Below are 25,315 nucleotides of genomic sequence, written 5' to 3'. Positions count from 1 at the left end.
TACGGGGGATTTGGATTCGATTCCCGGTGAGAGCTCATGTTGTTTGCATTCCAAGCAAATTTGTAAATGTACGTCTCCTATAGAGCCTTGGTGCTGAAAAGAAATGCTGAACTCCAGACCAATTAAATAAAAGGAACGTCCCAACGTCAGTCAGAGTTCGCAGGTTTTGGCACTCGGTATGTATTCTTCTGCTTTTTAAAAATATATACGTGCTCCGCGCCATTTTGTTTATTACGATTGTCTTTATTCAATTCAATTTGCTACATTTTATCTATGATGTCATTGGGGAGTTGACATGGGTGTAAAATTTCACTGAAATATGTATTCTCCGTAGCTATGCTACATGTTATTTTCTGCATTTCTTTAACTCGCATTTTGATGAAAAGATTAAAATGAATTTAAAATAAGGCACCTCTTAAATATACCTAAATATTATTTTTCATACTAGCCCCTTAAACTTGAATTTAAATCCATACTCTCTTACCCCACTGGTGGGATACCTGGTTCGATCTCAGCTTCCGTTAAATGAGCTTTGTGATAGACATACACCGTGTCTCGTGGTTCTTCTGTTTCCTTTCACTTTTGTCATTCCACTATAATCATCTATCTCATCATTACCTTAGCCTCAGTGCACAATCTAAGGTCGTTAAACTATAAAAATGTTCGTTTTTTAATGTATATTTTTTCAATTCTCTAATTTTATGTCTACCACAGAATATTCTAAATCATTGTTGATAAAATTGTAATTTCTATTCTTGTGCTTAGTGTTGTCGTTGCTAAGAGCAGGAAAATTCAGTGGTGCGACTTAGGTATTATCGAAAGGACGTATATAAAAATAGCTCGTAAGTAAATATGGAGGATTGGTTTCGAAGTTCTTTTATTGCAAAATACGAAGCACATTTTCCTTATATAGACGATATTATCGATATCATCAGCTGCGACAGGAGGTGTACTGAATACCAAAGTAAGGACAGTAATGGCAATACTATATGGAGCTTTAAGTTCGACGAAGAAGTAGTCACAAAATATTTCATATTCACTCTGAAAGCGTACGCAGTCTTCTGGATTTCTCCACAAGAAATGTCTGTGACTGGAATACTTCCTTATGTTAGTATTCGATCTGACTTGAGATCTTTTGTTGAAATACACAGACTGGATGCCAGTGACGACTGTTTCTCTATACACTGCGATGAATCTTCGAACTCATTAATTACAGATGAAGCAGGTGACGAAGTTGAAGAAATTGATGAATTACCGTCGAACAACACTTTCTTATACTTTCTGCACACTTCTAACTCTCTCACCACCCTTGACTCAGACGATAGCAGAACTGTAACAACTGAAGGGAGCTCTCTAGAAGATATTCCAGAATCAGAACTAGATGGAATAATCTTCGATACAGATTCAGACACTCCAGAAAATAAGAAGTCATGGTGGAGCTATATTTTCTGCTGCTTCAATGGCTGTTTCTAATAAAGGATTAGTGTGCTTTTATATATTTGGAGCCTGTATTTCATCTACAGAGCTCAGTTAACAGGGAAGACTTCAGCAACTAACATCTTCAGCTGACACACTAAACTTGATTGAAGCCCCTGCCTGAATCGAAAATGCCTATATATGCCACTATCTACTCTTTAGTAAACAAGAAAGGAAGAAAATTTTAATTGTAGATGCAGTGCCTTGGCTCATGTTACTGAAGATAATTTTGGTAGAAAAATAACGGAATCTAATTTTGCTCAATCCTAACTACGTCAAAAACTACGAAATAATAAAGGAGAAACAATATAATTAAGATAGAGAAGTTGCTAACTATGAAGACGGATCATCGGCTTTCTCCTATGAAATTTTGAATCTTCATCGATTAACGCTTGTTTGAAAAGAAGAGCTTTCCTTATGATTTTGAGTTATCACATGTGGAACAACATTGTATTCTGTCATATTGTAATAAGTATCCTAATATATTGTAAAGAAGCGAAGCATTGTTGCTTCTATTGTTTGTATTTGAAATGTTACTTGTGTGTAATGTATGTTTGAAATGTAATTGCAAAAACTGTTTGAAATAACTGTAAACACATGTGACAATTCATCCGCAATAAGGAAAGCAATTTTAGTTTGAAAAAAAAAAAAAAAAAACAACTTTGCTTTGGGAAGTTGAGTGACGATAAAAACATCACTGTGGAGAAACCGATGGAATTAATGGCTGCTGGTATTCGGAATGAAGGTTTCCAACATATACATCTAATTTTTATCTAGGCATGTTTGGACTTTATTGGAAAGAAAAAAAGGAAATGAAAATTAATTACTGCCGTTTTTCCAAAGATATTTTCAAACGCCAGTCTTCGAAAAATTTGTAACTTTTCACTTTCGAATGGAAACAATAATAAATAACCATCCGTTGTTCAATCTGAGTTATTATTTATATTATTTTGAAATCATTCTAATAAAATGCATATAACTGAAAGTATATAACAGCGGATCTCAATCTCGGGTACGTGAAACCCTTGGGATACGCGCCGAACCGTTTGGTTCACGTTAATTAGTGACAAGAGAAAAAAAATGACTTAATCTTTGCTAACAATGTAAACAATGTACACACATATCAAAAAGCCTTAATACAAGGTACACTAGCTAGGGAATAGAAGAAAGGGGTAAAACACTAAGTACGAAAGTGCTTAATCAAGTAACTAATTTGTATTCGAAGTCTGCAGAATTGAAAAGAGGAAGTTCACAGTAATCAATTTCGTAAGTGAATGAATAATTAGAAAAGGTTGGGTGTAATAGTTTATTATCCCTTTCAGCACTGAGGCTATATGAGACGTGGATCTAGACCTTCATGTGGAATCCAAATAACATGAATTCTGACAATCGAACCCCTATTAATCTCGCCTAAGGCATATATGCTAATAATATACCGTAACCATAAGGGAGCTTTATAATTAGAAAACAAAGAACTGAGATGACATTAACATTTCTGAAGAGATTTTTGTCTGTTAAGCCATCCACATATCACAGAAATCTCGGGGATGTCCTGAGACATCGGATTTGATTATAGAGTCCTGTTCAGCATCCCGGCTCTATGAGACGTGGACTTATAGCTTAATGTGGAATCTCAAAAGCTCCTGCCGGAAATCAAATCCTAGGATATTAGAATGTGCACGGAACGTCCCATTTTCCCAGCGGATATCTCGGGGTCATCCTGTAAGGGACTTGAAGCGAAACTACTCAAATCGCAGTTTTGAATTTTTCTTAATATCAACGTTAATGACATAATATTGAAATACAATATTATGCTAAAGAACATAGGAGAAACGATTTTTCCCCATACATTATCACGCTAGCAGTAAATCCAAATGTAGTAAGTTTTATCTTCATCTGCATAGCATTAATGATACTACGTTTTGCAAGAAGTATATAGCAGCCATATCTCTGTATTTCTTTGAGCTACGACTTTAAAGCGTCGTAACATGTAAGCGTGATATTCGTACGCTATACGCATACCCGGAATTTATTTTTGTTAACCTGTAGATCTATTAGGATAATATAGCCAGTAGCGTAACGCAAAAATGTCTCCCCCCGCAGTATTATTTTTGGGTCCCCCTTCCCATACCCATTAACTTCCTACTATATCGTGTCCCTGTAGAAGACAATGGTTGATAAATCCATGGAATATAATCAAATTATAATTAAAATTAATACTCACCGAAAAAAAGGCAAAAATTATTTTCCCTTAATCTTCTAGTGCTGAAAGGGTTTTTTAAACTGATGTTGCTAGAATGGATGAATTTTCACAAAGAGCATATTTTTCTTTTCTAAAGTAAATAATGTTCAGGCAAATGGATATTCCGTATTCAGTTCAACGTTTGTATTTATAGTTCTTATCATTTGCTTCGCAGCGGGCTCCCAAACCCTGCGGGCTCCTAAGTTACGCCACTGGATATAGCAATAATAGTAGGCGGCTATTTGAAGCGTTCGAAAAGAGTTTTTATTGCTCATGCGTATGCTTGGAATACACTGACCATGTATTTAAATGTGGATGGCTAATCACAATGCCCTGCAAACGCGGAGAAAACGTCAGCTCGAGCGTATTTGGTGCGTTTCGGAACAATAGACCGCCTGATGTAAAAGATGTCTAAAGGAAGGGAAAAAGAAAGACGTGTTGCCAGGCAAGGGGATTTTAGCAAGAAACAGCTGCTTGGAAGATGCTTTGTGCAGAGTATTGGAACGCTGCTATTATAGACCTGGACCTGGCAAAAAAAGGCTCACAGTATGATTTATAACTCTGGCAAAAGTAAAATTACCGAGTAGCCACCTAGGTCTCGTTCGTTGCTGGAGGTAGCACTTCTGAAACGATTTCTCAAATAGCTACGGACATCGTAATAGATTAGTAAACCGCTTCTTGTGATTACTCCTGACCTGGGAAAGGGAGTTTTATTCTCCAAACAGGAAGAAACCTCTCAATAGCTCTGTAGGAAAGATTGTGAAATAAAAAATAATTTAGAAGTATTGGGCATTATGCAGAGTCGTTTTGACGCGTGATTACAGCCATAACTTCGAAAAAATGAAATGAAATCTTTGAGTTTTACGTCCCACGGTTATGCCGGTTAGGCTAAAGGAGACGGTGATTATGAGAGATGAGTGAAATGGTGGAATGATGAAAGTGGGAGGAAACGGGAGAACCCCGAGAAAACCCACGAGCACGGTGTTTGTCCACCACAAAGTTCACTTGGCGGGGGCTGGAATCGAACCCGGGACCCCAAGCACCAGAGGTGCCACCGCGCCCCCCAGCCATAACTTCGACTAACATAAGTTTCCTGTAGTAGTCAGACCTTTAGTAAGACGCTAATCATATGTCAAAGCGACTCTGCATAAGGCGGATTATGTTTGGACATGTTTTTGCGGCCAAGCGTCTCGTACAAAAGTGTTAATTTGGACAGTGCTCATGAAAATGCACCATCAATGAAAAGTTTCATTTCTGTATTATGAAGTGATTCAGCTAACTGTGTATGAGTAAGACTGTCTTTATTTTTAGTTCAGTTAATGTCTTTCCCGAATGAAGAGACAAGCATACCACTCAGAGAGAGTCGACCAGCTATTTCGGTCTAGTTTCCTATCCTCCTCCTTCACTTAAGTAGTCACTTCAGTGTTCGATTAAAACCTAAGTGATTTTTGAGTTATATTTTCTTTTGGAATTTGACTGCTTTCTAACTTGCCACGGAATTGTTGCAGTTGATTTGTCTTGCAACACTAAACTGGTTCAGTTATGTGCTCAGAAGATAGTGACAGCGTTGATCGATTGATGAATTAAGACCAAGTTAATATAACAATAAACGATATTTTGTTCATAATATTCATTTTTGTACTTTTTTGTATTTTTAGTTTTTTTCTTCAATAAATGTTTTGTGAATTTTGAATTCTTGGTCTACGGTCTTTCAGGTATGAAACAATCATTCTCTCAGTGTTGAATAAGTATTTTCAGATCACGATCCAGTCAATGTTACACTGTTCAAGAACGATGAACCCAAAGCTGTCTAGTAGTGGAGAGCCTGTGTCTCCGTCGCCACACATAATTATATAGAATCACTTGCTTGCCCAAATATCTTTGTAAATAGGATCCTCCTAATCTCAAGATAGCTTGGTACGAGAGTAGCTAAATGTCAACAAAAGTGATATTTGTTAATTTAGTTAATTTCACCTAGCAGTAGAAGCTCGAAGGCATAATGAACTTCGTACAAACAAGAAGAGAGCCACAGTGTCCGTATTATGAGTATCCCAAATTACCCTCTACGGAACTGGTTCTGCCGTGTAACGTGGGTTCCTGTCACCACGGCATGGCGCGTCCTCAGGTTGCGGATCGAGGAGAAGACCTCTAGATATAGAGGTTAGCTGCGAATATACGGAATAAGCAGCCGCGGACAGCCGACTAGGAATGGTCCTCCAGCTTGAGGGTTTGGGAAGGGCTAACAACCTCATTCTGTAAAAAAAAAAAAAAAAAAAAAAAAAAAAAAAAAAAAAAAATTGTTCAGAAATAGTCACAAAAGCTTCGGACAAGGACTCATAACTTGGCACGACCTCAGCAAAAGAAAATGGATATGAGATTTGGAACATGGGATATTAGGAGCCTTTATAGGGCAGGCGCGTTAAAATTCGTAACGAGTGAGAGAAATACAGGATGGATGTAGTAGGAGTTCAGGAAGTTAGGTGGGAAGGAAATGGATCTGAGAATTCCGGAAATTTTACGTTCTTTTACGGGGAAGGAAATAAAAATCACCAGTTAGGAGCAGGGTTTTTCGTTCATAAACGTATATTACCAGCAATTAAACGGGTTGAATTTGTTACTGACAGACTTTGTTTTATTACTCTTAAGGGGCGGTGGTGTGATATTATTGTTTTAAATATACATGCCCCAACTGAAGATAAGGATGACGATATAAAGACAGTTTTTACGAAGAAGTGGAACGGATATTTGACCAACTCCCCCGATACCATATGGAAATTCTATGAGGGGATTTCAATGCGAAGGTAGGACGAGAGGATACGGTGTATTTTCAAACCGATTATAGGGAACGAAAGTCTGCATAAGGAAAGTAATGACAACGGTGTTAGACTCGTGAACTTTGCAACATCCAAAAACCTAATCGTAAAGAGTACAAAATTCCCACATCGCGACGTTCATAAATACACTTGGACATCACCAGATGGAAAAACACATAATCAAATTGATCACATTTTAGTAGATAGAAGAAGGCAATCTAGCATAATTGGTGTCCGGTCGTTTAGAGGGGCTGATTGTGACACTGATCACTACCTGGTAGCAGTGATAATACGAGAGAGGTTATCGTTGAATAAAGGTAATATTCATTGTCCGAAAACGGAGAGATTCAATTTAAAGAAATTAGAAGAGAGCCAGGTAAGAGAGAAATACCAGATTGAAGTTTCGAATAGATTCTCGGCTTTAGAAGATTCGGAGTGTACTAGTGTTGAGGATACCTGGATTGAAATTAGAGATTGCATTAAAATCTCAGCAAAAGAAAAATTGGGACACGCGGAAATACGTAGGACCAAACCATGGTTCGACCAGGAATGCATAAAACTAGCAGTGAAGAGAAAACTATCAAAATTACGCTGGCTACAAAATCCGAATGAAAGAACTACACAAAATTTCGCAGATATCAGGCGGGAAACTTCAAAACTTTTAGAACAAAGAAACGCGATTTTCTGAAAGCTAAAAGTAAGGAACTTGAAGATAATAGTAAAAATAAAAACATCCGAGACACGTATAAGGGAATCAACGAATTTAAGAAAGGCTATCAACCTCGGGCTTATATACTAAAAAATCTGACGGTACAGTTCTCACTGATACGGATAGCATCTTAAATAGATGGAAAGATTTCTTTGATGATTTGCTTAACACTCAACCAAAAACTAGTGTGCGTGGAGAAAAGGAGATACACACCGCAGTACCGTATATTCCAGAACCCAACCGAATAGAAGTAGAGACCGCTATAAAGAAATTACAGAAAAACACAAATCTCCGGGTGTAGATGAAATTCCGGCTGAGTTAATTTTAGTTGGAGCGAAAAAAAAAAGTGGAACAAGATACACAAACTCATTCTCCTTATCTGCAACAAGGAAGAATTGCCACAAGAGTAGAAAGAACCAATCATTGTTCCAATTCACAAGAAAGGCGACAAAACTGACTGTAATAATTATCGAGACATTTCTCTTCTGTCAACATCCTATAAAATCCTTTCAAATATTCTATTAGCAAGACTGACCCCATACGCAGATGAAATTATTGGATATTATCAGTGCGGATTTAGACGAAATCGATCAACTATCGACCAAATATTTACCATTCGCCAAATACTCGAAAAAAAGTGGGAATACAATACTCCGGTACATCAACTATTTATTGATTTTAGAAAGGCGTACGACTCGGTTAGGAGAGAAACATTATACATTATACAACAAAAAATAGTGAAAACAGTAATTCGAAATGTCTTCCCATTGGTTCCCCTTTTTCAAACCTAAGAAATCCCCACCAAAATTTCATGCTTGGTATATTGCCAAATCGGGTGAAGCAAATTGCAAATATTGTAGAAAATCTCTTGCTCAGAAAACTGCGCTCACGAAGACTTTGCGTTCCGAGTTATGTCCCATGGCAAAAGAAGCAACCGATTTGCCAGTAGCTAGTTCGCCTACTTCTCTTGAACCGCAGATAAATCATCCACAGCAGTATAGTTTACCAGATCCTGTGGATAGGCAACCGATAACGTAAACGCAACGTTATAAGGAAAATTTAGCTAAGTTTGAAGAAACTTGTAATAAAATGTCATCCTTGACTCCTTTGGACAGTACACAATATAAACCAGTGGTCGCGAAACGAACGATTTTCCTTAAGCCAGAACAACTGACTAACCCTTCTAATGAAGGTGCAGTTAGTTCCTCTGAAGAATCTCCTGGCAATATGACGAGTGATTTTGAGTTCGATCCCAAGTTGGCGTCAACACCTTTTAAGAAAGAAGAACAGCAGCATATAATTGCTCCGAAAGCGGTCAGGGATTATTTTCCATTTGACATACCACCTCATGTGGGCGAACCCTTGAAAAGTAAACTCCCAGAAAGTTCACCACCTGAATTAAGTAAATATGATTCAGAAGACGAAATTAAACAATTGGCAAAGAAGGATCTCTACCAGGAAAAGTATGCAACGTGCATCATTAAAAAAGTTAATGTTGAACGAACGAAGTTATGTTGTCCAAGTTCTCTAGTTTCAACCTGATCGAATTGTTCGATCATTTCATAGTTAAAAAAAAAATTAAGTTATCGCGATAGGCGTAGGAACTTCTAACGTGAAATTCAATGTTGATGCAGGCTTTCTGAAAGAAATGTTATATTAATACCTAAATAAATAATTAAAAAGAGTCTGCACATCGTCACAAAACATTAGTCACCTTCAGAAGGGTTTACGTATTTCCTTTGTGACGATGTGCAGACTCTTTTTCATTATTTAGCTCGTTTTATTCCACCATAATATAGAGATCTGCTCACGCTAATTCTGTAGCGGATGTCACAAAGAAATAAACTTGAATTACACCATGATTTTCATGGGAAAAGTGGTTTAATCTAGGGGAATGACAACGTTATTTATAAAAAGTAAGTTTATTACATAACTAAAATGGTAATATATAACAACATTTGATTTAGTGATTCAACAAAAGTAATGGAATATCTGATAGTTCATTTGATAGATTGATACCTTAACTTATATATATATTGATTGACAGGCTAGAGATTGAAATATTTAAGTTAGAAGAAACGGAAGATGAAATACAAGTATGTGACAACAGTTCGTAATCTTGAAAGTTTTATGGTAGGTACACAATTCATTTTGAAGTACCGCATGACATCTCTAAACTTGAATTTTATGATGCAACAAGAGATTATACATACCTTATGGTAGTATTCCTGTAACTCTTAGAAACTTTGACGATGATTCTGTCTGGTCACAACCGACGTCTCGAACCTCTGCACCTTTGCACCGGAACAAGTGATCAACCGTTGGAGACCTTGAGGTTCTTTTATATTATTCTCGAGGGTCACACCCAAGCCTCACATCCGTCAGTACATCCGTTTTATCATCTCCACAAATATGGAAACTTATTGCTCTTTTGCATTTTGATTGGCTCTTAGAGACTGCCGCACCCAAAATACGTGGCGTGACACACATGTACATACGTGTACTGTCACAGCCGGAAGAATTCAATAGCGTGATCTCTAGACTTATCTACAGATTCATATCTGTATAACCAATTTCAACATATTAATGCGGTGTCACGTTGCCAAAATCATGATTATGTATCCTGTAGGATGACTTATGAGTAATCTTCGACAAGTAAACTTCCTACAAAATTGCGCAGCAAAAGCAACATTAGTCACTTTCAGAAAGTTTTACGTATTTCTTGTTTCTGTTGCTAGCTTGTAGCAAGTCAAGAGAGAGAAAATGTCTTTTATAATGCATATTAATCCAAAATAGCCTTCTCAATTCCTTCAATAAAGAGCAATGTAACCATATTTTTGGATTCAGCGTTACACTTGGAATACCGAGAAAGCTAATTAGATTAACTAAGATATGTTTAAATGAATCCCAAAGTAAAGTCCGGGTAGGAAAATTTTTGTCCACCAGCTTTCACGTCGAAAATGGCCTGAAACAAGGAGATGCGTTGTCGCCATTATTATTTAACTTTGTTCTGGAATACGCTATAAGAAAAATCAAAAATAGCAACCAGGGCCTACAGTTGAACGGTATTTACCAGGTTATGGCATATGGTGATGATGTAAATTTAATAGGGGATGATAGGAGAACAATAGAAAGAAATGCAGAGATCTTATTAAACGCTTGCAGGGACATGGGTTTAGAAGTAAATGCAGAGAAAACTAAATACATGGAAGTGCGTCGGGATCGGAATACAGCAAATTATGGATGTGTTAAAATATTAAATAATACTTTTGATAGAGTGGATAGTTTCAAATATCTAGGATCAATATTAACAGACGAAAATCATATTCACGAAGAAATTAAATGTCGACTAAAAGCAGGGAATTCATGTTATTATTCAGTTCAAAATCTCTTGTCATCGCGAATTCTGTCGAGGAATTTGAAGCTTAAAATATATAAAACGATAATCATGCCTGTTGTTCTGTATGGCTGCGAAACATGGTCCCTTACTCTGAGGGAAGAACATAGACTGAAAGTATTTGAGAACAAGATCCTGAGACGAATATTCGGACCCAAGAGGAACATGAATGGGGAATGGCGGAAACTTCATAACGAGGAACTACATAATTTATATGGTTTACCCAACATTGTTAGGGTCATCAAGTCTAGGAGGCTCAGGTGGGCAGGTCATGTAGCTAGGATGGAAGAAAGTAGAAACGCTTTCAAAGGCTTGACTGGAAGACCAATCGGAAAACGACCATTAGGAAGACCTAGGCGCAGATGGGAGGACAATATTAAGATGGATCTCGCAGAGATTGGAATACAAAGTAGGAACTGAATGCAGTTAGCTAAGGATAGAAGTCAGTGAAGAGCTTTTGTGAACGCGTCATTGAACCTCCGGATCCCATAGGCCATTTCTGGGAAACCGGCGCAGTGATTATTTACCCGTCTGTTGGAGGCATCTACCGTGTAAACATTTGCTAGATATGTTTCATGGTGAAAAACCCTGTGTGTGAATAACCCTCGGTGGCTTTGTTCAACGGGAAATGATGAGTCTTGCGATCAGTGAACTAAGACAGGGAATCAACATCAGGCTAAGCGGAAGGGAATGTGCACGAAAGCAGGAAGGGAGACTAGTCTTGTTTATTAGCAGCTTCACTAATGACAATCAATCAAGAAATACATACATACTTATTCCAACTGTCTGTGAATGTACTTCAAGAGTAAAGTTAATCAAACAGGTGATTTCAATAATTCCACTAAAATTTAGTTGAAGATAGAACATAATCTGATAAAATAATAAAAATTGAATTTAACAAATTAAGTAAAAAGTACTCACAACTATATGTTACTTCACAGTTACTTCACAACAGTCCTTTTGATGCATTGGAAAGCAAACTTACAGTTCTCTGTTCTACGCATTTCCGCGCACCTTTTCTTTTCGGGATAGGGACCAATATGCTTTTCTCGAAGTTTCTTGGTATTTTTCCCGAGAAGTGCATTTCATTAATAAGATTAAATACTTTCTTCTTTACTATGTTGCATTTTCTCCAAAGCATTGTGAAATTCGCACTGTAAAATTGATGGTCCTAATTCATTTCCAACGACTTCCTCTTCCTTCTCTATTTCTTCCTCGTTCACTCTGTCTCCTTTGTAAAGTTCTTCAATATATTCCTTCCATCTTCTTGTTATCTGCTCCTCTTCTATTTGCGTTGTCCCGTCTTTGTTTGTATGTTTCTTTTTCTCACCGAACTGTTTCTAATCTTTCTATGTGCTGTTTCTGTATTGTCTTTGACTATATTTTCCTCAATTTCCTTGCACTCTTTCTTTATCCAGTTTTCTTTGGCCTTCTTTACTTCTCTGTAGATGTGATTCCTGCACCTTCTGTTTTCCTCTTCTTTGTTTGTTATCTTGAACTGTCTTCTTTTCTCCATCATTTCCAATATTACTGCTGTTATCCAGGGTTTATATGTTCTCGATTGTCTTCCTATGTGTTCGTCGGCTGCTTTTGTAATTCCTACTTTCATGACTTCCCATTTCGAGTTGATGTCCTCACCCGCTTAAGCTACCTTAGATGTCTCTTTGTCTGTCGCCGTTGCAAATTCCCTTTTCGTGTTTTGATCTCTTCTTAGCTTGATTGTTTTCCATCTTTTTTTCGTGCTACCACTCTTTTCTTCTTTAGTCGAAATTCGCTCTTTATCAAAACTAAATTATGGTCTGAGTCAATGTATGCACCTGGGTAACTCTTACTGTTTTTCACTTCTGATTTCTAAATGCTTGTCGGACCAGTATATAGTTTATTTGGTATCTTTCTTTGTCTACTGGTCTTGTCGATATGTATCTTCTTCTTAGTGGTTATTCGAAGAGCGTATTTCTTACAGTCAGATTATGGCTTTTGCAGAACTCAACTAATCGTGCACTTCTCGCATTCCTTTATCCTAGGCCGAAATTCCCAGTGACATCCTCTTCTTTGCCTTCGCCGACTACTGCGTTCCAGACACCCATGATGGTGGTCCTGGTCTTGAACTTTCATCAATATTATATTTGCTCATAGGTTTCTTCTACTTCCTCATCTGTGTAACGTGATGTAAGCGTATATACTTGAATTATCGTCATATTCCTCGGTTCTGATGCTATCTTCAACATTACTATTCTTTCATTGTATCTCCAGCTGCCTATAACTTTCTGTCCTATCTTCTTCAGGACAAAACCGACTCCTGCTGTACCGTTTACAGTTTCTGAATAAATCATTCTGAAGTCCCCACTCCACATGTCTTCACCATCAGGCCACCTAACTTCGCTGATTCCCGAAGATATCTATATTCATGCTTTCCATTTCTTTCTTCAGGTTTTCCAGGTTTACACACTGTAACAGCGATCGCATATCCAGGTTCCTAACCTCCAGAGGTTTCGTTTGACAGATATATGTCCCAAGGGCCCTGCATTGTTTCCCTCCACTGCCGGGGACAACCCTCTATGAAAGGAGGAGTTAACCGTCAAAGAGTTTTAAAATTCATATATATATATATATTTGAAAATAGCCCTACAATGTAATATATACACAATTACAGTGTTGACAATTAATCAATTGCAATTTATCAATCAATTGAAAGTAATTGCTGTGGAAATTAATTGCAATTGAATTAATTGTAAATTACATTCAATTGCAATTGAATAACTGAATTTAATTGGAATTACCCCCACAGCAACTACTTTCAGTTGATTGATTAACTGCAATTGATCCTCATTGATTAATAAACCTTTGTAATTAACAATGGACCATCACTTACTTCACTTGTTAATTTCAAGTAATAATTAAACTTACAGATTAATTGTTAATTCAATTGAAATTTCGTCAACACTGGTTCAAACCCAACTTCGATGGCTAACAACTCGGGAACCATAAATCTATACACCAAATTATTGAGGTCGCATGCACACCGAGATCGTCAAGATTAAGCACCATTCCAATTTTGATCAAGATCGAATGAATTTAATCGAATGTGTTTTAGTGAATTCTCTGATTTCACGAAATTTAAACCAAAACTTCATGTTCCATAACTCAAGAACCAAAAGTCTACACTACTTAATATTTAACATAAGTAGTAAACATGTTGATCATGATCGGATTATTTTAGTCGATAGTATGCACTATTCAATTTCATTTCATTAAGAGCCTGACACACTAAAAATAATACAAAATTTACCATTTTTCTTTTTCTTGTTTTTTTTTATAAGTGAAAGAAGATAATGACATGCAACTTAAATCATAGATAATGTCATTCAACAACAGAAAATATGAACCTGAAGAATTTTCAGTGTTGCCATCTATAGAAATTATAGTTGTCAGAATAACATTTCCCCCAAAATCTAATTTGACAGCGACTTGAGGAACGAACTTAACTGCACTTGATTACATATCATGTTGTTTTAGTATTTAGTTTATTACAAACTAAATACAACTATTATGTAAAAAGCAATTCATAGGATACCAAGACAGCATGATATATAATCAAATGCACTTGAGTTCGTTCCACTAATCGCTGCTTTAACTGAAATATTAAGGGAAATGTTATCCTGGCAACACTGTAATATCTATGGATGGTAACACTGAAAATTCTTCAGGTTCATATTTCCTTTTCTAGAATAACATTATCTATGATTGTGGTAAGTTGCATTTTATTATCTCCTTTCGCTTATGAAAAACAAGCAAAAGAAAAATGGTAAATTAATTTTGTATTATTTTTAGTATGTCAGGCTCTTAAATCCAAATCCAAGAAATAGGCCAATAACTTGGGAATCAAAGGCCTGCATACTATAATATTTCATATGAGTACTAATCTTGTCAAGGTCTACATACAACATGTCAATTTTGCTCAAGGTTGGATAAGTGGCATTCATTGTGTACGATATAGCAAGAATACTTAATAATAATAATAATAATAATAATAATAATAATAATAATAATAATAATAATAATAATAATAATAATAATAATAATAAACGCTGTATCCTGTAATTGAATTCTACTAAAATCAATAAGAAAACGAAAATATAACAGATTAAAATTAAGAATTAATGAAATAGGTTAAATTAAAAGTCAATATCAGGAAAAACCCTAACAGCACAATTACATAGCAGGCATATGCCTATCATGTTCCCTCAGGTATATGGGAATGTGTCCAGTATGTGCCTTGTATACTTCTGAGAAAGAAATCACATGGATGGCAAGTGATAGTCACAGTCTATGTCCGCCCCGAGACACATGCCTGAATGTACCTGCGGAACGTGCCTAGTATGTTCTAGGTATGTTTCCCATGAACCACAAAATTACTCCCCCAAAATATGTTAAATCACCTATGAGCGTAATATGTTTACATTAAGGTGAGTCTAAACAACACTTTAAACAAGTAAAAAAAAAGCACTAATGGTGGGCATGAACCACTAACATCTGGATTATTAGCCGCGTACTCTTCCGACTTGGCCACAGAGGCGATAAAGAGAACGTCGCCTGTAGAGGGATAAATTATTGAGGTCTTTTGCATTCGGCTAATCAGAGTGCTCCTTCAACCGCATATATTCGACGATAACCGTTTGGGATCAGATCAAATCTGCTCGCCATGTAATTTTATAACAAATTGACGTGTGTCTATTTACTTTATGTCATGGTTCTTCCATATTCACTTTCAAATGATCGGGGATAGTTGCCATCTAATAAAGTTGTTGCGTTTATTGTTTCTAGTACACAATCGCTTAGAAAAAGAAACAACAAATGCATCAAATGTGGGAAATGAATTTAGGACACTTAAATGGCGAATGCCTAGCACATCTTGTTCTTTCTGTTAGGGTATCTGAAACAATATGTACCTAAAGGACGTACCTAGAACATGACAGATATATGTCCCAAGTGACGACATAAAAACAAATGACCGTTAGAGTGCGAAACTGAACCAGGCATATAAATGCTATATTTGTGGTACAAGTTGCAAATATCAATTAGATGTAACAAGTACCTAAAACTGTAGGTAGCTGAAGTACATACTTAGCACATGAATATCGTATGTGCCAAGTGTCGGGTACCTAAAAAGTAGCTGGGACACCTAAATAGCACATGCCTAGCACATCTTGTGCTGTTAGGGAAGTAACAGTTAAAATTTAAAAATTAAGGTAATAGATTAAATTAAAAGTAAATGTCAGGAAAAAGTAACAGTTAACATGAAAATTAAAAAAGCAATATATTAAATTAGTCATTGTCAATGAAAAGTAACAGTTAAAATGAAAATTAACTTCAAAATTAAACTATTAAAATTTAAAACAAAATGCAATTTTCATTATTATAGAAGGAAAAATGTTTTGATTTGTGAAAGTCAACGTAATATTCTAGAATTGGTAGAGTGCGCTATATTGCTGAAATTAATGAATTTGTAAGGAATGTTTAAAATAATATTTACTTTCTTTTGCATAAAAGTGTAACATTACAGCAATAGTATTTGGTAGTTGTAATTAAAATAATTTTAAGCAGTGTTGCAAATCTTACATGTTTATCATATCTCAGGAACGGTTTGAGATACCAAATTGTTGTAAACGGCATTATAGTTATTTTATCAGTTGGAAACCACCTGACTTCCTACATATTATCCTTATCTTAGCACTTTTTTTTCGAAATAAAACCTGTATAAAGAATGAATTTTATTTTTTTGTGACTTTGTTCTTATTGTTGCGAAATGCGTTAGATATATCATGAACCTAGTATCAGACAGTAAGTTACTCAAGATACGGTATGTACCGCCTCGTTCATTGCAGTTGTGTCATTGCTGTTGTAGTGTTATCCGAAATTTGGTTATTTTGTGATAGATTTACTGTAGCATCTTTAGTTGGTAACAGTGAATAAAAAAGTTTGGTAGTTTAATTTCGTTATTTGAAATATGTAATAACTGGATATAGTCCATTTGAAAAAAAAAAAAATGAAACTTTATATTGAGATTCTAACACTGGTAACCTGATGATATTGTCGAGTATATCGAACTTTTGCCCCTTCTGATATTTGCTTGGTACAAAATTTCGGCTATTTTTGTCAATTAGTTTAGAAGTTACAAGGAAGGGTCACTTTAAGTGGTTTACCATGTATGCAAAAATTTTAGAAATAAGTATATATTATCCTACAAAAGGATACATTTTTGTAGAATAAATGCAAAAATCACGCTTGTCCTGAAATTGAGGCATTGAATCCCCTTGATAAAATTCTGCGTACATCATTAGTAAGTAATTAGGTGGAAAAATAACATAAATAATGAAAATGTAAATCAAATTAAGATCCATAAGAGAATACACACCATTATACTCAAAACACCAAATATGAACTTGTAAGGCTAAAAAGTTCAACTAATATCTGCCCCTTTGTATTCGGTGCTTTAATCCACAATGATACCCTCCTTTTTTCTTTCGCATGTACTCTCTCAAGATTCTGATGTTCCCTGTGTGTTACTAAATAAATCTTCTAGTGGAAGCATGGTAACCAGTGTTTGAAGTAGAAAAACCAAGGCGGTATGTTTTATTACGATTTTGGCTTCACATACCGGCTACCTAAATGTTGAAATGCAGTGAGGGTATGTTGCCTAAAAGATTGCATTTCTACTTACATAATGACTGAAAACCATTGGAGAGCTTCTCTGTAGTAACAAGGGCGGGGGGTGTATGGAGAGACTTTGATTCCCACCAACCTTCTGAAAAAATATCCCCTTATGTTATAGAGAATTATACACGAAAATGCTCAAAAACCGAATGAGGATATTAATAATTTCCTACGGGAAAACTCCCGGTATCCCACTCGACTGTAGGGTATTCCAAACACCCCAAGGTCCGCTCCCACAGCAGACAACTCCTAAACCCGCTCATGCTCAAAACACGGCATTTATATGCATTAAGGCAAGAAGACACACACATTCAAACATACATAACAAAGAAACAATTTAATATGGCACATCAAAATATAAACTAAGTGAACTTCTTTGCAGACACCTCATTAAAAAAAAAAAAAGATAGAAATAAGGTAAGAAAAATGTCGGTGTTGTCAACTTAGAAATTATTTCTACGTAAGAAATAAAACATTTTACGTGCAAAGCTATTCGTCAATTACTGTGTATAAAAATGGATTTATTAAAGGTATTTAGCATCTACTTTCCAGTGATGGTATGTTTTAATCATTGGAAAACCAGAGACGGTATGCCTTCATCACTGAAAAACCAGAGGCGGTATGGCATACCGCCGCATACCGTCTCACTTCGACCAGTGATGGTAATTCTACTTAAAGCAATAAGAGACACGTTTTGCAAGAAAAACAAATAGGGGAGAGTTGTATAAAACGGGGACGACGGTTCAAACGGGGACATGGTGTTTCTACATGAACGGCGCTGCTTACAGCGGCGAGACTATGCATTATTGTTCAAGACAACGATTAGACCATTTTGGGCAGGAATATAAACATCACTGTTCAGTTAGTGTGGATGTGTATTGTTTTGAAGTTTTTGGCGAAATATTTTTCGATGTGTCGCCTTTCTTCTATTTGACTTACTCCCTGATTACATGTAGAAATAACTTTGGTAAATACACTAATGTATTCATTAGATTTAAGCTATTCTTTACATGTTTCCCTTATTGGGTTATATAACCTATAAGCATAGGGAAGCCATGTTTTTCCATGTATGTCACATTCTGCCAAAACGGGGACATAGAAGGTAGTACAAATTGGGGACGTCCCCATTTTAGACGACATGTAACATCATTACAATTTACTTGTAGTTCGCGTATTACAGTCCGCTTGAGGCTGCGTATTACAGTCCAGCACATACTAACACTAGAAGGAAGTCTTTTTGGCCTGACACTAACCGATTTACGTTCTCTTGCGTTCGAGTTAACTGAAGCGAACCGTATTTCCCACTCGTTTAACAGGGACAAAAAGATTGCTGGAAAACACTGGCTTACGGTTTTCTCTGAGGCATCCTAATCTTTCTTCGCGTGATCCTGAGAAGACATCTATGGTTAGGGCAAAGAGATTTAATCGCGAGACTGTCAAAACGTTTTTGATCTATTGGAGTCTTTTTATGAACAATATCATTTCTCTCCGAATGATATTTATAATGTTAACGAGACAGGCATCATGATGGTACCCAATACGCTCTTTGTGAAAAAAAAAGGTCCTTTGACATCATCTGAAAAAGGGGTTTTAGTGACTACAAAAATATGTATAAACGCGACTGGTAATTTTGTGCCTGCCATGTTTGTTTTCCCAGGAAAAGGGAAAATCGTATGATGATGGATGATGCACCTCTTGGTTTATTTGTTGTGTATCACGAGAGTGGCTAGGTAAATAAGGGAAAATTTTTGTTTGGTTTAATAAATATTTAGAGTTAGCAAATCCTACTTCTGAGAAACCTGTGCTGCTTCTATTAGACGGTCACAATTAACATGTCAAGAGCTTATAACTGATCAAATCTAGCAAAGAAAAGGAATGTGATTTTGTTCTGCTTTCCACTACACATCACACAGATTACAACCTCTGGATGTTAGTTTCATGGCACCTCAAAGTAACTACTATTCTGGAGAAGTAAGGAAATAGTTGATAAATCATCCTGGCCGGAAAGAAACCATTTATCAAGTCAGGAAAACTCTTCAATGTAGTTTTTGTAAAGCAGCTTCAGTGCAAACGGCAGTAAATTTGCTTTAAGAAAACTGGAATATACCCCTTAAACAGAGATGCACTTACTGATCACTTATTCACTCTATCTGAGAAGACCGAAAGACCATGCGGATCGACAAACTCTGCTGAGCTTTCTCAACTTTCTACCTCTATGCCCATTTGTGTCCTGCCACCAGCTGCAGAACTATCTCAACACTCCACGTATGCTGCTGCCACTTCTCCGACCTAAGAATGTTAAACCTTCTCAACCTTCAATATCTGGGATTAATTGGGATCCAGTGGAAAGTTTTTCAAGTTTTCGCATTTCATCAAAATTCCTCATACCTTCACCTAAAGAGCTGAACAGAGTTAAGAAAATAAAAATAATAAAAGAAGGGGTAAGACGGTAGTTCTCACTTCCTCACCATACAAAGTTGAATTAGAAGCAGAAGAAAAAGGAAAAGGAAGAAAATAAGAAAAATCTACAGAAAATTTGCTAAATAAGGCTAATCCTAGGATCTACTAGTAAAGAACGAAAAGTGAGCAAGCGTATTGGAATGAAAAGTGAGATCTTGTCTGATAAGGGTTATACTCTTAGAGATCCGAAATCAAAGAAAATTAAACTCAAGACGGAAACAATACTATCTTCATCGTCGGAAGAGAATTCAGATGTGGCTTATGTTTTTTGCAACGGACTCTATAGTCATTCAAAAGCAAAAGAAGGATAGGTTAGATGTTCTGGCTGCAATGGGTGGGCACACCATGCCTGTTCTAACGTGGACGAAAAGGATGTGACTTTTGTAGCACGTAAAGTTTAAATTGTTGCTTACTAGACAAAAGTATTTTATTTCTAATTAGTTTTATTTAATTCGAGAATCTCATTTTTATTTCTTTTTTGATTAATTATAAACAAGATATTGGTAAACTAGATATGTGTATAAGATATAAACAAGTTGTAAACAAGATGTAAAAAGTTTTAAGCAAGATATTTGTAAGTTTTGAAAGTATTTGATAAGTTTTTAAAGGCAACCCCATATTACCCGACTAGTAGTATAAAATGGAGACTTTAACCCCTTTTCAGTTTCCCTTATTTTTTGTTAAAATAAACGTTTTTATGATACAAAAAGGCCCGATGGTAGTCAACATTCCACTGAATATTTTGATTTACATTTAGCAATTTTATCATTGACAGTTTTGGCTTTATGTACTAAAATACATAAGGGTCCCCATTTTGTACAACTTTCCCCTATCCATAGTATACATGCTGGACTATTCTCAATTTACACGTAAGTTATCTTAAGGTAAATAGGCCTTTACAGACATACGAAGTCAGTGTTCGAAGTGGAAAAAAAGCAGAGGTGGTGTGCTTTATTACAATTTTGACTTGACATACCGGCTATCTAAATGTTGAAATACAGTGCGGATATGCTGCCTAAAAGATTGCATCTCTATTTCATAATGACTGAAAACTATTGTAGAGAGCTTCTCTGTAGTTACGGAAGGAGGTACATGGAGAGACTTTGATTCCGGCCAATAACTTTCTGAAAAAAAAAAAAAAATCCTATTATGTTGTATTATAGAGAATTATACACAAAAATGAGCGAAAACCGAGCATTTCAATTTCCTATAAGAAAACTCCCGGAGTCCCACTCGACTGAGGGGTATCCCAAACACCCGGAAGTCCGGCACCACAGCAGACAACCCCTAAATCCGCCCATATTCAAAACATGTTTATATGCATTAAAGCAAGAAAGAAAAATGAAATGAAATCTTTAAGTTTAACGTCCCACGGTTATGCCGGTTAGGCTAAAGGAGACGGTGATAATGAGAGATGAGTGAAATGGTGGAATGAAGAAAGTGGGAGGAAACGGGAGAACCCCGAGAAAACCCACGAGCACGGTGTTTGTCCACCACAAAGTCCACACGGCGCGAGCTGGGATCGAACCAGGGACCCCAAGCACCGGAGGTGAACGCTCTACCACTGAGCCACCGCGCCCCCACATAAGAAAGAAACAATTTAATTTGGCACATTAAAATATAAACTAGATTAACCTCTTTGAAGACAGTTCATTAAAAAAAAGTGGAAAACAACAAAAATGTCGGTGTTGTCAACTTAGAAATTATTTCTACATAAGAAATAAAAATTTTCACGTGCTAAGCTATTTGTCAAAAACTGTGTCTAAAACTGGATTTATTAAAGGTATTAAGCATCTACTCTCCAGTGACCGTATGTCTTGATCACTGAAGAACCAGAGGCGGTATGCCTTCATCACTAAAAAACCAGCGCTGGTATGGCAATGCGGATTTTCATGTGTCCTTTACCTCCGTGAGTTGCGAGCGATTGTGCTAAACAGCCAATGAAATCACGCATCAGAGATGGCGCGCTACACTCGCGTCAGAGTAGAAATTTGTTCAATTCTGACGGAAGTAGCGCGCGTACACTATTGTATTCACTGACTAACATGGCGGAAGTCGCAAACTTTCTATTTTACGCATGCGCATTAGCTAGGGAGTAGTAATTTGGCGCAATACACGCACGGATGTATGAAAACGAAAATAATTTACGGTGAATACGCTACATCTGATGCTTCCGTTCTAACGCGGGCACACTGCACACCGTCTCACTCCGACCCAGTAGCGGTTCGTGGTCTGTAAAACCAGCAGTTGCAGTATCAAAAGGTACATGCTTACGCGCGACTTCCACTCCACCCCAACCTTCCTTCTCTTGTGTCTTTGCCTCCGAGCTCTACTGCCATGTTTATTGATTTAAGTACAACGTGGCACAAAAGTAGGTATACAGTCCCGTACTGAATTTTATATCATTTCTTGTTGTTATCAAACAGGTAGACTTAGTTTCTTTATTATTTGTTCTTAACGTCTTTTTACTTATAACTTAAGCCCAGAACAGTCGAAGCAAATAAATCCATAAACTGGAATGTTACACTTGATCAATCAGGGGTGTATACGTACTTTAGGGCCAACCTGTATATTAACAATTACTGAACTAACCTATCTTATCTGTTTCCTTCCGAACAAGGTAAACAATCACTGTCATTGCACATTTATACGTTATGCATATACGACACTTTTAAACAAGAGATAAATAGAATGTAGCATATGTTGTAAGGCACGGAAATATAAACAGCATGAGAGCATTACGGAAACATTAAAGAAAAAGAATATATAAAGCTAAACAAAATTATTTAATTAAATAAATCGTACCTTATTTGAAAAGGAAGTCCATCCTTCGTTCTTTTCGAGCTGCAAATTTTTCTATTACTTGTTGATTAAAATCTGGAATGCTGTTCACCAAGTCTCTCTCAATAGGTAACATTGCCAGCGCAGATAGTCTCTCTTGTGTCATGGTATTCCGTAGAAAAGTCTTTATTCTGTTTAAGCTAGAGAAGCATCTCTCTGCCTCCGATGAAGTCATTGGAATAACGAGCAAATCCTTCAGAAGTTTGGTTATTTCAGAAAAGGTTCTCTCAATGTTATTGTGGTGGAAAAATTCTAATAAACTAACTGGTCCAGATATTGATGAAAACTCGGCAGTGTTATATATTATGGAAAGTTCGAAATGAAGCTGCTTTGCGTTGACAAATGGATAGAAGTCGCGAACGTTTTGAACCATTTCTTCTGGAAATTCCTTCCTGTATTCTCCAAACTTTTCATCACAGAATAAAGTGCCCGTCACAAGATGGCCAGTAAAACTAAATCTTTGTTTAACGTTACTAATAATCGCATCACACACTTCCTTCGCTTCCATGTTTAGTTGTGTATTATCAGTTTTTCTTCTTTTCGATGTCTCCGACGAAACTAAAGGCTCAATATCTATTTCTTTGTTTCTTATTTTTTCAACACTTTCTACAAAAACTGAAACATACCTTTGAGCACCTACCACATCAATGTCCTTTCTTTGGAACTGTCCATACAAGATGTCAACATGAGGTAAAATTTTGTGGAACAGAGTTAGCCAAAACACAAAGCTGCGTCTAGTAAGTGTGTCAACGTGCGCTCTTGCCTTCTCGATTGTGCTAGAATTTTTAATGTCTTCATTATTTAGAATATCTTTCAAACATTGAATTATTTCTTTTCTGTACAGATAAATTGTATTAACGCCGGAAATTCCATCTCGTAGGAACAGACCGGGGAAGTCTTTTCTTAACGATATCATCAAGTAATTTTGTACGCTATGAACTTGTTGAGAAGGAACAAACTCCCTGCAAAGTGGCAAAAAATATTCTAACATTTCTTACCACTAAAGCAGCATTGAGCATAATTAGATTCAGCTGGTGGGCATAACAATGAACGTACTCGGCATTTGGAAACTGTTTAATAATTGCTTGTACTCCTCCAGACGTTCCGGACATTACTGACGCACCATCGTACGTCTGCGCGATTAATTTCTGTGGGGTCTCCTCTAACCTATGTTTTTCAAGTTCTTTTAACAGGCATGACCCCAAAGTTTTTGCATCGTGTTTAGGAGGTTCGAGAAAAGTCCAAAATCTTTCGACTGGTTTTCCATTCACTAAATGTCGATAAATGACGGTCATTTGAAAAGTATTAGCCACATCACTAGTTTCGTCTGCAATCACAGCTAAAAATTCTGATTCTTTTATTTCTTGTGAGATTTTGTTCTGGCAAACTTTTAACATAATATTTAAAAGTTCATTTTGAATCGTTTTAGATGTTCCCTTAAAGACAGTAGCTTTCTCCAAATGAGTTTTCATGGCTGTGTCAAGTTCTGCGCTGAAATCAATGAGGCCACGGAAAACACCTGGGTTTGAAGATCCTTCTGTCTTGTCATGACCCCGCAACGCTAATTCAAATGCACCACAAAAAAGTACACAATTAATTATAATATTTAGAATATAACGATTATGTCTCACTCTTTCGTTATGCAAAGCTATATTTCGCCTATACTCACTGCAGGGGCGATCGGGGCGATTTCCCCCAAGAAGAGGAAACTTTCTTATTATATATATATATATAACCCATCTCAAAGTTTGGAGCCCTTAAAAGTAGCAGTATGACAACCCACCGCCCCCCCCACCAGAAGTCGGTCCTGGATCCGCCCTGACTCACTGTCTAACTGCTGAGCTATATTGGCAGTACCAAATAAAGTTAACTGTAATACATTTTGCATATTTGTAGCTTTGTGTCCCTTAATTCGTTCACTCAAATGATTAATATCTTTTATGCCTATTTCAGTCCAAGCACGTTCACCCCCAAAAAGTAAACAAGGAAAACAAAATAAAGCATTTTTTTCCTCACAGCCACAAAGCCAGTCTGTGTTGTTATAATACTCGATTTTAAAAGAGCGCTGAAACTGTCTCTTACCTGTTTTGACTGTTTGATTGATTGTTAAAATTGGTGTTGGACGCCCTAACCTTTTTTATTTCAACCTTCTCCTCCATCGGCCTACGAGAAAACGGGGTCCTGAGAAGACTGCAAACTGAATTCATTTTGAGTTTTCTGTTACTAGCGTTATATTTTAATATTAAAAATATCACTCACAGGCTAAGAACAAAAACACCATCACATTCTTCAAACACACACTTACAATAAAACAGCACAATAGGAGTTTCAATTATAACAATATTATGAGCAAAACCTTGGACACACTCTGCATATCACTCCCTCTATTCTATTATTATTATTATTATTATTATTATTATTATTATTATTATTATTATTATTATTATTATTATTATTATTATTATTATTATTATTATTATTATTATTATTGCGAGTTTGTGGTTTGTTCTTTCAAACTGCCTCGAACCACGCAACACCCACGCCTTCATCGCTGGTGAGTGAAGGAATTCATAACTATTACAGAAGCTGAGTGGCAGTTGCCAAGGTCTCCGCAACTGGATGGAGACCATACAACAGGATAGGAGCGATGCAAGAATAAATGT

General features: G+C 36.5%; 2 protein-coding genes across 2 annotated transcripts; both read right to left on the bottom strand.

The window, feature by feature from the left end:
* Nucleotides 1-22,617: 22,617 nt before the first annotated feature.
* LOC145692286 (zinc finger MYM-type protein 1-like) lies at nucleotides 22,618-23,568 on the bottom strand. The gene has a single exon (XM_081767583.1). It carries the CDS (start codon nucleotides 23,566-23,568, stop codon nucleotides 22,618-22,620), a length of 951 nt encoding a protein of 316 aa, XP_081623709.1.
* Nucleotides 23,569-23,584: 16 nt separating this feature from the next.
* LOC145692285 (52 kDa repressor of the inhibitor of the protein kinase-like) lies at nucleotides 23,585-24,124 on the bottom strand. Its single transcript, XM_081767582.1, has one exon. The coding sequence runs from the start codon at nucleotides 24,122-24,124 to the stop codon at nucleotides 23,585-23,587; it is 540 nt and encodes a 179-aa protein (XP_081623708.1).
* Nucleotides 24,125-25,315: the final 1,191 nt, after the last annotated feature.

The sequence above is a fragment of the Thermobia domestica genome, chromosome 8, assembly GCF_964235325.1.
Source record: "Thermobia domestica chromosome 8, izTheDome1.hap1.1, whole genome shotgun sequence".
Lineage (NCBI taxonomy): Eukaryota > Metazoa > Arthropoda > Insecta > Zygentoma > Lepismatidae > Thermobia > Thermobia domestica.
The sequence above is the reverse complement of the archived record's forward strand: the minus strand, read 5'-3'. Positions and strand labels throughout refer to the sequence as shown.